Here is a 16,365-nt window from a genome sequence, read left to right as displayed (position 1 = left end):
AGAGAGGCTTTTCACCAGAAAGCTGGTCACCAAGTAACATGTGTGGAGGGTTTGAGGGACACAGTACCTCTCAAAGATGACCAAGACAAGGAGGAAAGCTACTGATCCATTCTACTGGAAGGAGTACCTAGGCCAATGAAATCATGGGTGCCTAAAATCCTGGGATACAACATTACTCAGTGATAAAAGGGATGATTTCAAGGTTACTACTGTGTTACACTGCACAAGGGTCTGGACTGCTGAGCCTTCAGCTGAGGGGTGCATTTCAAAGTGGTTTTTCTTTTCCCGTGCTTTCTGCCTTCTTCCTCAGTAACAATGAAGCTATTACTTACAACTGTCACTGTACCTACATCTGGCAGTCCATCCCTTTCCTCAGTCCAACTTCCTGCTGCTTGCTCCTCTCTGCAATGGCTGGGAGATGAGCTCATCAAGCTGGCTGGTTCTGCTTGACAAGTTCACGTAAATCACCAAGTGGCTCTGCATTAAGGTTTAGACCGCAAAGTAAAAATAAAATATCCACAATAAATTACCAAGTCTGCTTCCATTTCTGGGCATTGCCATGAAGGAGCCAAGACTTCCCCCTATCACACTGTGTGGTCTCCGCAATGGGGGCTTCTTGAAAGAGCCCGTGTACTGGTGGAGGAAGGAGTGCATACTGTGTGACGCTGGAGGCCTCCCATTCTTCACAATGGGCTCTATCATCCCCGGCCAAACATTTCATTCCATGCACATCCCAAGATCCAGGAACACGTCAGAGGAATTGAATAAGCAAACAAACAAACAACAATAACAAAAACAAAAACAAAAACAAGAAAGTTACTATGCAGATCTCTGTAAATAACTCTATTTTTTTTCAGTCTCCATAATGAACACACCTAAATTATGACTTCCAAGTTACAATTTTTGAGTGTGACTCTCGTAAGCTTAATTAAGTAGCTTTTTCTTGTTCAAGTTAATCTGGAAAATATGATCACATGCTTTTAAAGCTCCCTGTAGAGTTTTATTTCCATTTTAAAATTTACCTTAAGGCTGCCTTAATTTTATTTTTCTTCTTCAAAAAAAACAAACAAACCTACTACGTACTTTTCATTTCCAAATCAACCAACAAACATTTGTGGATTATCTACCCTAAGGAGAGTTGTGAGGTAAGCATTTTGCAAATCTTAAGAAAGTACTATATAAAGGGCAGCTATCACTACCACATGGCCCTCCCAGGTTGAGGATACACTAGTTTAACACTACCATAGCTAGCAACAGAGTCTGGGAGAAGATCGGTGGATGTAACCACGTATGTAACCTGGACAACAATGCAAGACCGTATCAGGGTAGAATCAGATGCACAGTTATTGGGTACAACAAACCAGAGGTTTTCAATCATTCTGAATTCAGAAAACCTTTATATTAAAACAAAAAATTATAGGACTGTGGTCAACCAGTAATGATGCCTTCATAATTACATGTTTAAAAGTACAGTAAATGGTAATAATGGAGCCAAATATATACCAGTTTGAGACCAACAAGGCATTTTAAGGAGCCAGTCTGAAATAACAGCACTGACAATGTCAACAACATTGACAAAGACAGCAACAATAATAATTACTATGTTAACGTAATATCACTGCAGACACTTTTTAGAATCTCATTTTTATGCTGATTTTTATTTAAGTCATGGTAAAACAAATGCGCAGATACACAGCAGGGACTATTCTTAGCTGGTTTCATAAAAACAGAGCTTTTGGTGCAACAATGCTAGAGGTAGGAAGACAGTTTGGCAGTAACAATGTGACAAATGGAAGGTACACTCCTAGGAAATCAAAATTAGAAACACAAGTTTAACATTCAGTCATTGGACTCTTGACTAGAGTGGGTAGGGCTGCTCGGCCCATGCTCAGCTCAGTTCAGAGAGGGGCTGGGCAGGACTTAGAGAACACCCTATACAAAGGGCAGCCATATGGCTTCAAAGGATGGCAGACTGGAGTAAGAATGCACTAGAGATGATTAAAAAAAAGTTTTTAATGCAGTGATATCTAGAAGATATGAGAAGAAGAGCTGGCTCTTCCCTAGAGAAACCCCTATTTCTAGTTGAAGATTCAGCTGACAAATGAGAAGCATTTTCAATACTTGCTTCTCAAAAATAATCTATTCTTCACAGTCAAGAAAGGTACAATTTCACCAGAGGAAAACAGCAATGTAAAAGTACTGAGGCTCTAGAGTCAAATGTGACTTTTGAAGAGGGTAGTGGATTCAAATCCCTGACCCCCTTTAATTTACTCTCACAAACGTCTTAATGTGGGTGCCAAATGGACAGCAGATGACCACAGAAGAATTAGAACTATCTGGCCTGACATGATACCTCAGGGGTAACAGAAAAAGAACAGGAGCTTGGCACATGCAGCCTAATGATGCCTTTAGACAGTGTTTATGTAAATGTTAAAGCAATAACGGCATTTCTAAGAATTTCAAGGTTTCCAAAGTGTTTCACATTTTGTCATTTCATTTGATCCTTACAACAACCCTGTGAGATAGGTATTATCATTATCCCCATTTTACAGATGAGGAAACCAAGGCTCAGAGAGGTTAAGTGAACTATCCAGCTGCACACATTTAAGTGAGTATCTTAGTCTCACTGGCTCCAAATCCAGCACTTTGCCATCTAGTGTCAGACACAATGCTAGGTATGTGGAGGATACGTACAATACCAAGAATGACACAATCTCTACTCTTGGGAAGCCTTAATTCTAACGAGGAAGACAACAAACACAAAGATATACAAGTCAAGTCAGCAAGTGCTTATCAACCTCCTTCTGTGTGCTAGTCACCATGTTAAGTGCTGGAGATGAAAAGAAAAAAGAAAAAGAAACTAGTCCCCACCCTCAAGGAGCTCACAATCTAACATGTGCAAACAACTATATAGGTAAATGATATATACATGGAAAACTGGTCATCTCCAGGTGAAGGCACCAGCATTAAGGGATTGAGAAAGGCTTTCTGAGAGGATAAATTAACAGAATAGGATGAAGGGAAATGTACAGTTAGTAATCAGAACTGTGAATGTGAATGGCATCAACTCACCCATTATACAGAAAAAGGATGGCAGAATAGATTAGAAAACAGAATCCAACAATATGTTGTTTACAAAAACAAACAAACAAAAAAAACAAAAAAACCAAAAAACCAAAAAACCAAAAAACACTTGAAACAGAAAGACTCACAGAGTTAAAATAAAGAGCTAGAGCAGAATCTATTATGCTTCAGCTCAAGTTAAAAAGACAGGGGTAGCAATCATGATCTCAGAGCAAAAGCAAGGATAGATTTAACTGAAAAAGATAATCAGGAAAACTACATTTTACTAAACAATACCACAGACAATGAATTAATATTAATGCTGAACATATATGCACCAAATGGCACTGAAATTTTTTAAAGAAAAGTTAAATGACTATAGGAGGAAATAAACAGTAAAACTAATTGCAGGGGATCTCTATTTACTTCTGTAAGATCTAGAAAAATCTATAAAATAAACAAGTTAAGGAGATGAATAGAAATTTAGGAAAGTTAAATACGGCAAGCCTTTGCAGAATACTGAATGGGAATATACCTATTTCTCAGCTGTACATGGGCAAGGCTTTTTTGCATAATTTTAGCTGAGACTATAAGAAAGCCAGAGGATACATAGGAGGCAGCAGAAGGAAAGAGGAAATTGCAGGCATGGGGGTCAGCCAGAGAAAACATCTGATCCTAGAGGGATAGGGAGTCACTGGAGGTTAATGAATAAGGGGAGGGAGAAGGGCAGTGGTGACATGATTGGAACACACTTTAGGAAGATCAAACCAACAGGTAAGTGGAAGATAAATTAGATGAGGAAATATTTAAGACAGGGAGACCAACCAGCAGGCATAAAATGATCAGGGCCTGCACCAGGCTGCTGGCAGTATCAGAGGAGAAAAGAGGGCATGTAGAGATATTACAGAGATAGAACAAGATTTGACAACTGATATTAGGAGGTGGGGGCAGGAGGAGGATATGCAAAGTTGAGGATGATACCAGGGGGCCTGGGTGACTGGAAAGATAAGTAACGGGAAAGTTAGGAAAAGGGGAGGGATTGGGAGAAAGATATTGAATTTAGTTATACAGAATAAATAGGAAGAGAATATAAGTAAATACAAAGTAGTTATAAAAAGGGCAAGTAGGAGGCTCAGTGGATAGAGCGCCAGGCTTGGAGTCAGGAATACTCATCTTCCTGAGCTCAAATCTGGCCTCAGACACTTACTAGCTGTGAGACCCTGGGCAAAGTTTCCTCATCTGTAAAATGAGCTGGAGAACGAAATGGCAAACCACTCCAGTATCTTTGCCCAGACCCCAAATGGGGTCACAAAGAGTCAGACGTGATTAAAAATTACTAAACAACAAAACATTAAATAAAAGGTAATTTAGGAGAGGGGGCATGAGCAGTTGAGGGAATCAGGAAAGGCTTTGTGAAAAATATGGCTGAAGGTTAAAGACTTTAAAATTTAAACGAAAGAATTTGTTTTTTTTTTTTTTATTTTTTAAATCCTAGAGGCAACAGGAGCCAAGGGATTTATTGAAGGAACTGACTTGGTCAGATCTGAATTTAAGGAAAATTATTTTATGAATGTGGAGAATGGACTGGAGTAGGAAGAATATGAGGCAGCGAGACCAATTAGGAGGCCACTGAAAAAATCTAGATAAGAGCTGATGATAGCCTGAACTAAAGTGGTAGCCATGTGAGGACTGGTCAGATATGAGATGTGTGGTGGTAGGACAAATGGCAAGATCTGGCAACTGACTGGAATAGATGGGGTACAGAAGAGTGATGAGTCAATGAAAACACCAAGGATATGAACCAGAGAGATGGAAAGAACAGTAATGCCTTCCATTGGAAATAGGAAAGTTTGTAAGAGGTTTTAGGAAACAAAGATTTAGGGAAAAGTTCTGCTTTTGACATTTTGCGTCTGAAGTGTCCTAGACAAACCTGTGAGGTAGGTCCTATTTTCCCATTGCACTTATAATGAAACTGGGACTCCAGAGATAAACTGACTTGCCAAGGGTCATACAAATGATAAAATGCCTGAGACAGGATGCAAACCCTGATCTTACTGACTCAATGCAGGTCCTACACTCTAACCACTATTCCACATTGCCTCTTTGCAAAATAAGGAAACCTTAAGCCCTAATTTCCAGAGTACAGTAATGCTTTCTATATAATTATACAAGTCAGAAATGGAAGCAAAATCAAATAAGCAATGTAATTATAAATCAATGTCTAACTTTCACATGTATTCCAGTAATTGAGCCTATAGTCTTATGGCAGACTAAAGCAACTGATTAATGTCAGGTTTCTCTTTTGCTTCTAGGTCTACACCTGGATGATTCCCAGAGCTGGGCTGGTTCAAATTTGAATGAATTCTTTATTATAGTCTGTTGGTAGCCAGTTCAACATCTATACTAAAAATAGTTGAGATATGAGAGGCAATCTTTTGTCACCACAAAGCCCAGCCTAAACTGTCCACAGAGGTCCCAAGAATTAGCCCAATGGATAAGGGGTTGTGGTAGAATGAGACAGTTGACTGCGTTAAGTAACAAGGCTTGAAAATTGCATCATCTGAACTACTGTCCATAGGGGACTCTGAACCTTTATCAGCACAAATGTGTCTTGAATTATGATAAAATAAATGAACACGGGCTGTGAGGAACAGAACTTTCTGCCACTGAAATATATATATATATATATATAAACCTATGTGCACATGTGTTTTTATTCTAAACTTAACACCAGCAAAATGGGTCTTTCTACATATGAAGAACATAAAAAGATTGTATATGAAACTGTAGAATTCTCTCATGTACAATTTGTATATCTTTTTAAGCAGATAGGAAGTTCAATCTGTCACTTTCAAAGCCTTCCTGCTTATCAATGTTTCTTTCTGGCCTTCTGTCTCTTTTTAAAAAAAGATGACTCAATGAATCCCTTTTCTTCTCTTTCCCCTTTACCCTCCTACACACCTACACTGGAAAAACTAAAAAAGAAAAACAAAATCCTTTCACCAATATGCACAAAGTCAAGTCCCACATGTGCTGGTCCTCAAGACGCACGCTCTGCTGTGTATCTTGAATCCATCATCTCTCCACAGGTGGTGGACACTAGTGTACTTTACCATCAGACCTCACAATCATAGCTGGTTCTGGCACTGATCAGAGTTCTCTAGTCTTTCAACGTAAATGAAACATGCTTATTTACCAAAAGTATTTTAAACAGAGGTGTCAATCTTGGCCAGTAAAACCCTGTCCAAAGCCATTCCCTGTCCTAGTCTTGCTCTGCCCAAAGGGTACAGGGTTGAGAGGAAGGAGACCTGACTTTATCTACCACCTCAAAGTTTCAGTTTTCTCTTCTGTATAATGAGAGGGTCGAGTTAAAAATGAGCTCTAAGATGCCTTTCAACTTGAAAAGGCTATGAGTCTATGTTCTGCCTGCCTGACAAACAAAAGCTATTTTTAGTTTGGGGTATGTGGTTTGTTTTTGTTTTTTGGAGGAGGAATGGTGGAACATGGTGAGAAAGCACCGGGTGGCTGAAAGCTACCCAAGTAATGTAAACTTTTGGACACATCCAGATTAATTTTAATCCCCATTTCTTCAGGAAAGGCCTGGCAGATTACAGCTAACCCAAATCATGTATCTTAAGACCTGTCCTGTTAAGCCCCAGGGGTTGCAGCACCACAGTAGTAACATACAGGGAGAAAGATTCTCAAACCTTATTCTACATTTCTTACCCCATCTACCACCAATACCTGGAATGTCATCTGGGTAGTTTTGTATTAGAAAGAACTCAAGGCACTAACAGAGCAGGTTCTCAAAATGCCTGACAAGCCATTTCATGTATATATAATCCTTCACATTATCACATTTAATCCTCAAAACAGCTTTATAAAGAAAATAAAAAAAACATTATTTCCCTCTTACCAAAGGAGAAACTAATGCTAAGATTGATCACAGTGATTTGCTCAAGGTCATGTATCTGTGACTCCACCTTGAACCTTCGCTTCCAAAGTCCAGAGTTCTTTCCATCTCATCTCATTGCCTCCGGTGATGGCTTGGGGCATGCTGAATATGGAAAATTTATGCTCTGCATGTATCACAATTAAACAGAACCGGATCTTCTCTACATCATAGTTAATTCATCCAAAATTATCTCAATATGTGATGCTTAAAGAATAACAGTGACACTCTGCAAGTGCTTAGATGACTTTAGTTTTCACCATAATTTTAGGCTAAAACTTTCTGGAATTTTTTTTAAATAAAAAATTTAATGAATGGATACCATATTTCAAGTCTTTATGGCTCAAGCTTTGTCCCCAGTGCAGTGCTTCAACACCATCGGGCATGCTAAGGCAGTAATTTATGTATTGAATAATTAGTTACATCCAAACCACTTGTTTGAATAATGATGATAACTTTCAATACACAGATTCTACACCTAAAAGGGCATTCTTTAGTTACCTATAGCTAGTGCTCAGGATGAAGTTACCTTTAAAGGATGTTATTTTATCTATCATCAAGCTGCCCAATACTACTCTGCATGTGCCTACCAGGTTTCACAGAAGGCAGTTTATATTTTTTCAGTTCTAGCTCAGGCATTCCCAATTTCAATTTAATGTTTTCATCCTGTTTAGAAGAAAAAGGAAAGCCTCAACAGAGAGGCCTCTTAGCTTAACTTCAGAATAACTCTGAAAGAGAAATAGAGCTACCAAATTATAAGGAAGGAAGAAAAAAACAGCTAGCTGAAGTTATAAGGAGAATTCTATATATTTCAATTGTAAGTACACTGAAAATGGATCAGTGTATTAAAATAACAAAATTCATTTTTTTAAAAATCCTGGTACATTTGTTTCATTTTTTTAAAAACGTTCAATTATCAACCCGGAAGACATGATGAATTTCTACAGGTTCTGACAAAGTGTAGAAACATTCTACCTACTGAATCACACCAACCCCAAACACATCTTTGGATCAATTATTCAGGCTGTCCTTCACTCAGTCTGAGGAGGCAGGACATGATCACAGCTTGGGAAGGTCTGGCTGCCAGCTCCTCACAAATGTTACTGAGCTTTCAATGCTCAGGAATGCTGGCTTGGGGGGGGGGGGAGGTCCAGTTTTTCAGATCTAAAACTGGCTGAGTCACGAGAAAAAACACAGTTCATGCTCCACATCTATTGGGACAATAATCTTTAGGTCTTTTTCAATTAATAAAAACAAAACAAAACGAAACAAAACAAAACGAAAAAAAAAAAAAAACCCTGGAGTTTCCTGGGCAGGAGAGTGACAGAGAGAGACAACTCAGGAATATCACTCTGGCAGCTGAACAGAGGATGGACTGGAGCAGGCAGAGACTTGAGGCAAGGGAGAACACCAGGACTCAATGGTAACAAGAAATGTAGACCTGAACTACAGGTGAAGGGCACATGAGGAGGGATATTGTGGCAGTAGAACTGAAAAGGTTTAGGAACTTCGTGCCGGGTGGCAGGTGAGAAAGATGGAGGAGGAAGAGAGGCGGACTCCAAGGTTGCAGAAAATGACAAGAAGGATGACATGTCCTCAACAGAAACAGACAAGTTAGCAAGGGGGGCAAGTCTGGAAGGAGAAGATCAGGAGTTCTGTTTTGGAAAGGCTGAGTTTGAGGTGTTTAAGACACACGAGTTTTGAAATGCCGGGGTGGGGGTGGGGTGCGGCTCGTGATGGGGGACTAGGGCTCAGGAGAGAGCTGAGGGCTATACATAGATCTGAGAGTCATCTGCATGTAGATGGTCCTTGAACACCTAGAAGCTGATAGATCTTAGAGGTCTCAGAGATGAAACCTTTGACTATAGAGTGAAATGTATTGAAGACATGAGTAAATCTGAGAGGAAACCAAGGTAGTATAGAAAAGGGTATTAACCTGACAAAGAAATTATTTTTTCAAAGCTCATTTCAATATTTTTAAAAAATTTACTTTAAAATACAAAATTCCTTAAGCGATGTGCTTAAGGAATGTGTATGAAATAAATATACTTAATAAAGTTATAAAAAGATGGATTCATATTGCTCATTATCTTTCCTTACCACATATATCTTCCCATGCAATTAAGAAAAAAAAATACAAGATTACCAACACTGAGGACATAAATCTATTGCCAATCTTGATAACAAAACAAAACAGCTTTCCATTTTTTAAACTTATATAAAGGACTCAATACAGCCAAAAAAACTATACCATGAAAGCCAACTCTTAAAATAAATGTGCCTGAGATTTATTCACTGAGGTAAATGTTTCTAAAAATTCTCAGATCTGTTAATTTTGTTAAAATTATTATTCCAATTCCAACAATGGTTCTTTTTGAAGCACAGAGGCTGGATCACTTAAGGTAAAACCCATGTTATGGAAGGAAAAATGGGGGGAGGAGAAGGAGGGGATCCTACCAGGTCACCTAAATTACTAACTTCTGTGAAGGTGATTTCAAACTTAGCCGTTAAGAAGTTCGTAACAAGATGCAGAATTCCACTGTTTAAAAAAAAAAAATGCAGAAATGAGGGGAGGACATTTGAAACAGTGCCAGGAGAGGAGACATTCCTTCCTGGAGCTCTCAACACACTGTCATGAGGTCCTCTCACTTTTCCTGGCCCTCTTGGTGGCCAGCACAGCTTTCCTATTTCTTTCAGCAGCCTATTTGGCTTGATCCCTACCCCTTGATCTAACTCAGAAAAAAGCAGCTGTTCAGAGGTGGGTGCTATGCTGAGAAAAGATGAGAGGGCCTGGAAGAGAAACTGTGATATCACGGAGCAAACAAGACTGTTTGTTGTCCTGGTCCAAGTGACCATAAAAGCACCAATTATCCAAACTACTTGTGGTTTTATAAACACGGAATGCCTGTCCTTTGCTCCCAACAGTCCTAGAAGCTGAATATGAAAGACTGGGACTTCCACAAAATTTGGAGAGCTTGCTGTTATCAGGACTTGCTTTACATAACCAAACCTTTCTCTCACTCAAGGAACTGGCAAAGGATGACGTGGTAACAGAGATTTTCTGTTAATCTCTTGCAGATTTAATTAAGGTTTCATGCACATTTAGCATTACTATGCAAGACAATCTCTCTAATAAATGCTAACATGAAACTCTTACTGGATCAGTCACTTTCATACCAAATGAAACCGAATGTGCACAGAGCCACAGAAATGTTTGGTACCTAAGAGCCTAGAGGCCATCTAAACCAAACTCAAATATAAAGGGATCCCTGCAGGCATACAGTGACTTAGAAAACCAGAAATTAACACTATCTATATTGCACTAAATTTTTATTTATTTTGTTAAGTATTTCCCAATTACATGGCCCAGATGTGCAGACCACAAGTAGGGGCCTCTGACACCTCATATCTGGACCTTTCCCCACAAAGCAGGGATCTTTTACAATATCCATAAAAAAACAACCACCCAAGCTTTCTGTGAACACTTCCATTGACAAGGAGTTCAGTATTTAGCAAAGTAGCCTCTTTTCTTTTCAGACATCTCTAATTGCAAGGAAGCTTTTTCTTATGCTGAATTGAAATCTGCTTCCTGATAACATACTAATAGGTCCTAGTTCTGCCCCTAGGCCAATACAAACCAAGTCTCATCCTTCTTTCAGCCAGTCAATCAACTGACAAGTACTTATCACCAGCTACTGACTGGAAAAACAAACAAGCCCCTGCAGGTGGGTGGGTGGGTGATAAAATCAGAAACGGTCTGATTCTTTTTTTTTTTTTGGCTAGGCAATTGGGTTAAGTGACTTGCCCAGGGTCACACAGCTAGTAAGTGTTATGTGTCTGACGCTGGATTTGAACTCAGGTCCTCCTGACTGCTGGGCAGGTGGTCTATCCACTAGGCCACCTAGCTGCACCAGTCTGATTCTTTTTTAAAGAAAGTGGTCTGAGGCAAACTATGGGTTTTAAGAAGATGAGAAGGAAGTATATTCCAAGCATGAGGGATGTTCACGCTAAGACACAGATGGAATATTGTACAGTGAGGAATACGAAGACCAGTTTGGCTGGACCATAAAGAACATCAAAGGAAGCAATGTATAAGGAGGCTGGAAAGGTAGGTTGGAGCCAGGTGGCAAAGGGCTTTAAATGCTAACTAGGAATTTGTGTTTGATCCTAGAAGTAATAGGAAGCCCCTGGAGTTTACCTGAGCTAGGAGAGTGACGAAGTCATACCTATGCTTTAAGAAAATCACTCTGTCAACTCAATGGTGGATTGTTCAGAGAAAGAAACCCAAGGCAAGGAGACTTACATGGAAACTACTGTAATAATATGAAACTACTGTTAGAAATCTGGGTAAGAGGTGATGACAGGGTAGGAATAGAAGTAGGGAGAAAGAGACATACAAAAGCGAGGCTGAAGAGGAACAACTGAGAAAACCTGGAAAGCGACAGCATACAATGGAGGAGAAACAATGAATCTAAGACAGCTTCAAGGTTATGAGCCAAACAGGGAAGTTAGGAAGAAGGGTAAGTCTGGGAAGGGAAAATGAGTTAGTTCCACTTTGAACATGCTGAGTTTGAGCTGCCTATAGAACAACCACTCCAAATGTCCAGTATTATGTAGGAAACCGGTGATAGAGTACTGCAGTTTAGGAGACAAGGGTGGTACATATAAACTTGGGAGTCAATATATAGAAATGTCCATTAACCCATGTAAGCCAATGAGGTCACAAAAAAAGAGAGAGAAAAGAGGAAAAGAACCCTCCAGCCATATGACAGACTTTCAAATACTAAAAACGTTATCATGTCGCCTCTATGTTTCTCTAGGTGGCAGGGTTTCCAGGCAGCTCACCACTCCAGCTGACTTCTTTTGTCTCGCTCCAGTTTGTGAATGGCTCTCTTGATAGTGCCAAGAATCCAACACAATAACCCATACATAGTCAGACCAGGCAAGGTACAGTGGGACCATTATTTCTTGTGATCTGGACACTATAGTTCTATTATGCAGCCTGAAATTACATTAGCTTTTTGGGGGCAGCCCTGTCACACTGCTGCCTCCTAACAGCCTAAGAGTCATCTAAAGCCCTTAGGACTTTTACTTAAACTACTAAGCCAGATCTAGCCCCATCCTATACTACTTTACTCTTTACAGTGCTTTCCTCACTACCACCACCACATGAGGGAGGTAATGCAAACAATGAGGTTCAGACATTGCCTTGCCCATCACATCCCTAGAAAATGGAAAAGCTGGGGCTTCACTTCACGTCATGATTTCAAGGTCAGTGCTCTTCCCAATGTAGCACACTGACTTGTGATCTAGATGAAGGACAATATTTGTTATCCAACACTGCAGATTTGTGTCACCTGGCAATGTTGAGAAGCACAGGCACGTTCGTCCAATTTTTTTAAAAGGCTGATGTAAAAACATGGTTAAGGGCTGCATCAGACTAGAAGAAGTCCCCTTCTCCAGGCTGACACATGACTCCTGACTGCAGGCCCCGAACTCCACTCACTGCATCACCCAGATGCCCAGACATGAGTTCTAGAGCAGCATCAGTTTGTGCCGAGCTTAATCTTTCTTCCACCTCTGCTGCATTCCTGAATTCCAAATCTGCCAATCCTTTTCAGAAATTCTACTATTCGGAAGATTCTCCACATTCAAAGTTATCAGTTTATTTCTTCATTAAGACATCTAATTTCCAGCTTTTTTCCAGTTCTATTTTTTCCTTTAATTCCTATTTTTCCCCCTCCAACAAACTTTGAGGTTTTAACTGTTCTTTCCATTACTACGTAGGGGAATCTCATAGCAGATATTGAAGAACTTTCCTTCTCATCTGGGGCTTCCAAATAACTTTATTTTACTTCACAGTGTTTACTGTACAGGCTCTCTAATTTCTTTCTCATCTCCTTTGCTGACTGTTGGTTTTCCTTTACCCTGGTATATTTCTTATTATTTTAAGATGATAGCAAGCTGAACATGAACATGGTCTCACTTAGCCACTGCCAAACATCCTAAGTGTTTAATATCTGATAGAACATTTTCTCTATCTGTAAAATATTACTCTAGAAAAGGATGTTCAATTTTGAAACTAACTTTTATTTTATTAAAACTCTAAAACTGACCCACCTGCAAAATTTTACCTGCATTTTAAATTTTATCTTGGAGCCTTAAATTTTTTTTTGCTTTTTATTTTATTTAAATTTATTATTTATTTTTAACATTCTTTTCTTTTTAAAATGATTTCCAAATTCTCTCCCAGTCTCTCCCCCACCAATAGAGAAGGCAAGCAAAATGATCAGTTATACGTGTGAAATCATACAAAATATATTTCCATATTTAGCCAAATTGCCAAAAAAAAATAATGAAAACAACAAGGCAATAAAATGCTACTTCAATTTGCACTCGGAGTTCATCAGTCCTCTCTGGAGGTGGACAGCATTTTTTGATTGAGTCCTTTGGAATTGTCTTGGATTACTGTATTGATCAGAGCAGCCAAGCCTTCCACAGCTGATCATTACTATGCATAATCATCTCCTGGTTCTTCTCACTTCACTTTGCATCAATTCATATAGGTCTTGCCATGGTTTTTCTGAATGCCATCCCTCCCCCTACTTCCCCCATCATTTCTTATAGCACAATAGTATTCCATCACAATCATTTAACACAACTTGCTAAGCCACTCCCCAACTGATGGGCATCCCTTCAACTTCTGATTCTTTGCCACCACAAAAAGAGCTGCTATAAATATTTTTGTACATATAAGTCCTTTCCCTTTTTCTTTGCTCTCTTTGAGGCACAGAGGTAGTAGTGGAATTGCTGGGTAAAAGGTATGCAGTTTTATAGCCCTTTAGGCATTGTTACAAACTCTCTAGAAAGGTAGGACCAGTTTACAACTCCACCAACAGTTAATTAGTGTACCCATTTCCTCTCATGCCCTCCATGTTTGTCATTTCTGATAGGTGTGAGGTGGTACTTCAGTGTTGTCTTAATTTGCATTTCTCTAATCAACAGTGTTTTAGAGCATTTTGTCATATGATTGTATTTTGATAGTCAATTTTGATTTCTTCTTTTGAAAATTGCCTGTTCGTATCCTTTAACCATATATCAATTGAGGAATGGCTTTAACTTTTTTTAAATGACTCAGTTCCCTATATATTTGAGAAATGAGACCTTTATCAGGGAAATTTCCTGTAAATATTTTTATATTACTTCATCATCTATGGTATCTTTTATAAAAATGTAGTTTCCCTAATTATCTCTTTTAATTATGTCTATTTTTGCTTTTGTTTTGTCTGAGACCATGACTGCTACCCTTGCCTATTTCACTTCAGGTGAAGCATAACAGACTCTTTTCCAGCCCTTTATTTTAATTCTTCGGGTCTATTTCAGGTGTATCTCTCATACACAACGTATTATGGGATTCTGGGTTCTGATCCATTCTGCTGACCACTTCCACTTCATGGGTGAGTTCATCCCATTCACATTCACAGTTATAAACACTAACTGTGTATTTCCCTCAATCCTCATTTCTTCTATTTATCCTTCTCTCTCTTTTTATCCTGTCCCTCCTCAAAAATCTGTTTTGCTTCTGACCACTGCCTCACTTAATCTGCCCTCCCTTTTATCAATATCCCCTCATCCCCTTCCCCTTCTATTTCTCTATTGGGCAAGATAGATTTCTATACCCAGAGTGTTTATAACTAATTCTACCTTCTTTGAACCAATTCCAATGACAGTGAGGTTCAAGCATTGCCCTTTATTTCCCCCTCTACTATAAAAGCTCTTACTTGTGCTCTTCTTTTATGTGGGAAAAACTTCCCCATTCTACCTCTCCCTTTCCCCTTTCCTCAGTGAATCCTCTCACTCCTTCATTCTGTGGGGGGGCGGGGAAGACGAGATCATACAAACATAACTGTGTCACACTTGTGTCTATATAGACCCCTAAGTGCCCTAATGATGACAAAGTTCTTGTAAGTTACATGTACCATCTTCCCATATAGGAATGTAAACAGTTTAACTTTCAGTACCTTATGGTTACTCTTTCATGTTTATCTTTTTATGCTTCTCTTGAGTCTTGTGTCTGAAAGTCAAATTTTCTATTCAGCTCTTTTCTTTTCATCAAGAATACACAAAAGTCCTCTATTTCATTAAATATCCATTTCCCCCCAAAGATTATGCTGAGTTTTGCTGGGTAGATGGGTGGTTCTTGGTTGTAATCCTAGCTCCTTTGTCTTCGAGAACATTATATTCCAAACCCTACACTCTTTTAACATGGAAGCTACTAAATTTTATGTGACTGTGACTATGACTCCATAATATTTGAATTGTTTCTTTCTGGCTATTTGCAATATTTTCTCCCGGACCTGGTAGCTCTGGCACTTGGCTATAATATTCCTGGGAATTTTTGAGATCTCTTTCAGGAAGTGATTGGTGGATTCTTACAATTTCTATTTTATCCTCTGGATCTGAGACATTGGTGGTTTTCCTTTATAATTTCTTGAACTATGATGTCTAGGATCTTTCTTTGATCATGGCTTTAAGGTAGTCCAATAGTTCTTAAATCATCTCTCAATCTATATTCCAGGTTAGTTGTTTTTCCAATAAGATATATCACACTTTCTTTTAATTTTTCATTCTTTTATTATTTCTCAATGTCTCATGGAACCACTAGCTTCTACTTGCCCAATTCTAATTTTTAAGGAATTATTTTCTTTTGAGTTTTTGTATCCCTTTTTTCTATTTAGCCAATTTTGCTCTTTAAGGAATTCTTTTCTTCAGTGAATTTTTATACCTCCTTTTCCATTCGGTCTAGTCTCCTTCTTAAGGAGTTTTCTTCCCCCCAGTGAATTTTTGTACCTCTTTTACCATTAGGCCAATTCTGTATTTTCAGGGGATATTTTCTTTCATAATTTTTCTGCTTCTTTTGCCAAGATGCCAATTCTCTTTTTATAATTTTCTTGCATTATTCTCATTTTTTGCCCATTTTTCTCTCTACCATTCTCCTTCCTCTTTAACTCTTCCATGAATTCTTATTGGGCTTGGGGGGTCCAAGCTTTCCTCGTTGGTGTTTTCACATTGTTGTCTTCTGAGTTCACATCTTGGTCTTCCCTATCACCACAGTAGCTTTTTATGGTGAAGTTCTTTTTTCGCTGTATGCTCATTTTTCCAGCCTGTTTCCTGACTTTGAACTTTATGTTAAAGTTGAACTCTGCTAACCTTGGGGTGAGATCTCAAGCTTTTCCATGCTAATGTTCTCAGAGCTCGTATAGTTTTTGGTGCTTCCAAGATGGTGTGGATGCTATTCTGTCACACACACACACACACACACACACACACACACACACACACACACACAC

At 38.9% G+C, this 16,365-nt stretch overlaps 1 protein-coding gene across 1 annotated transcript in view; it reads right to left on the bottom strand.

The window, feature by feature from the left end:
• CDK17 (cyclin dependent kinase 17) overlaps positions 1-16,365 on the bottom strand; it is a 147,618-nt gene that overhangs the window by 63,667 nt on the left and 67,586 nt on the right. Inside the window, exon 3 of the mRNA XM_027855787.1 lies at positions 531-695. Within this exon, the coding sequence (XP_027711588.1) occupies positions 531-695 (165 nt within the window). The remainder of the gene's footprint in view (positions 1-530; positions 696-16,365) is intronic.

Source organism: Vombatus ursinus, unplaced genomic scaffold (genome assembly GCF_900497805.2).
Source record: "Vombatus ursinus unplaced genomic scaffold, bare-nosed wombat genome assembly UNPS02011334.1, whole genome shotgun sequence".
NCBI lineage: Eukaryota > Metazoa > Chordata > Mammalia > Diprotodontia > Vombatidae > Vombatus > Vombatus ursinus.
This window is presented reverse-complemented; position numbering and strand designations above follow the sequence as displayed.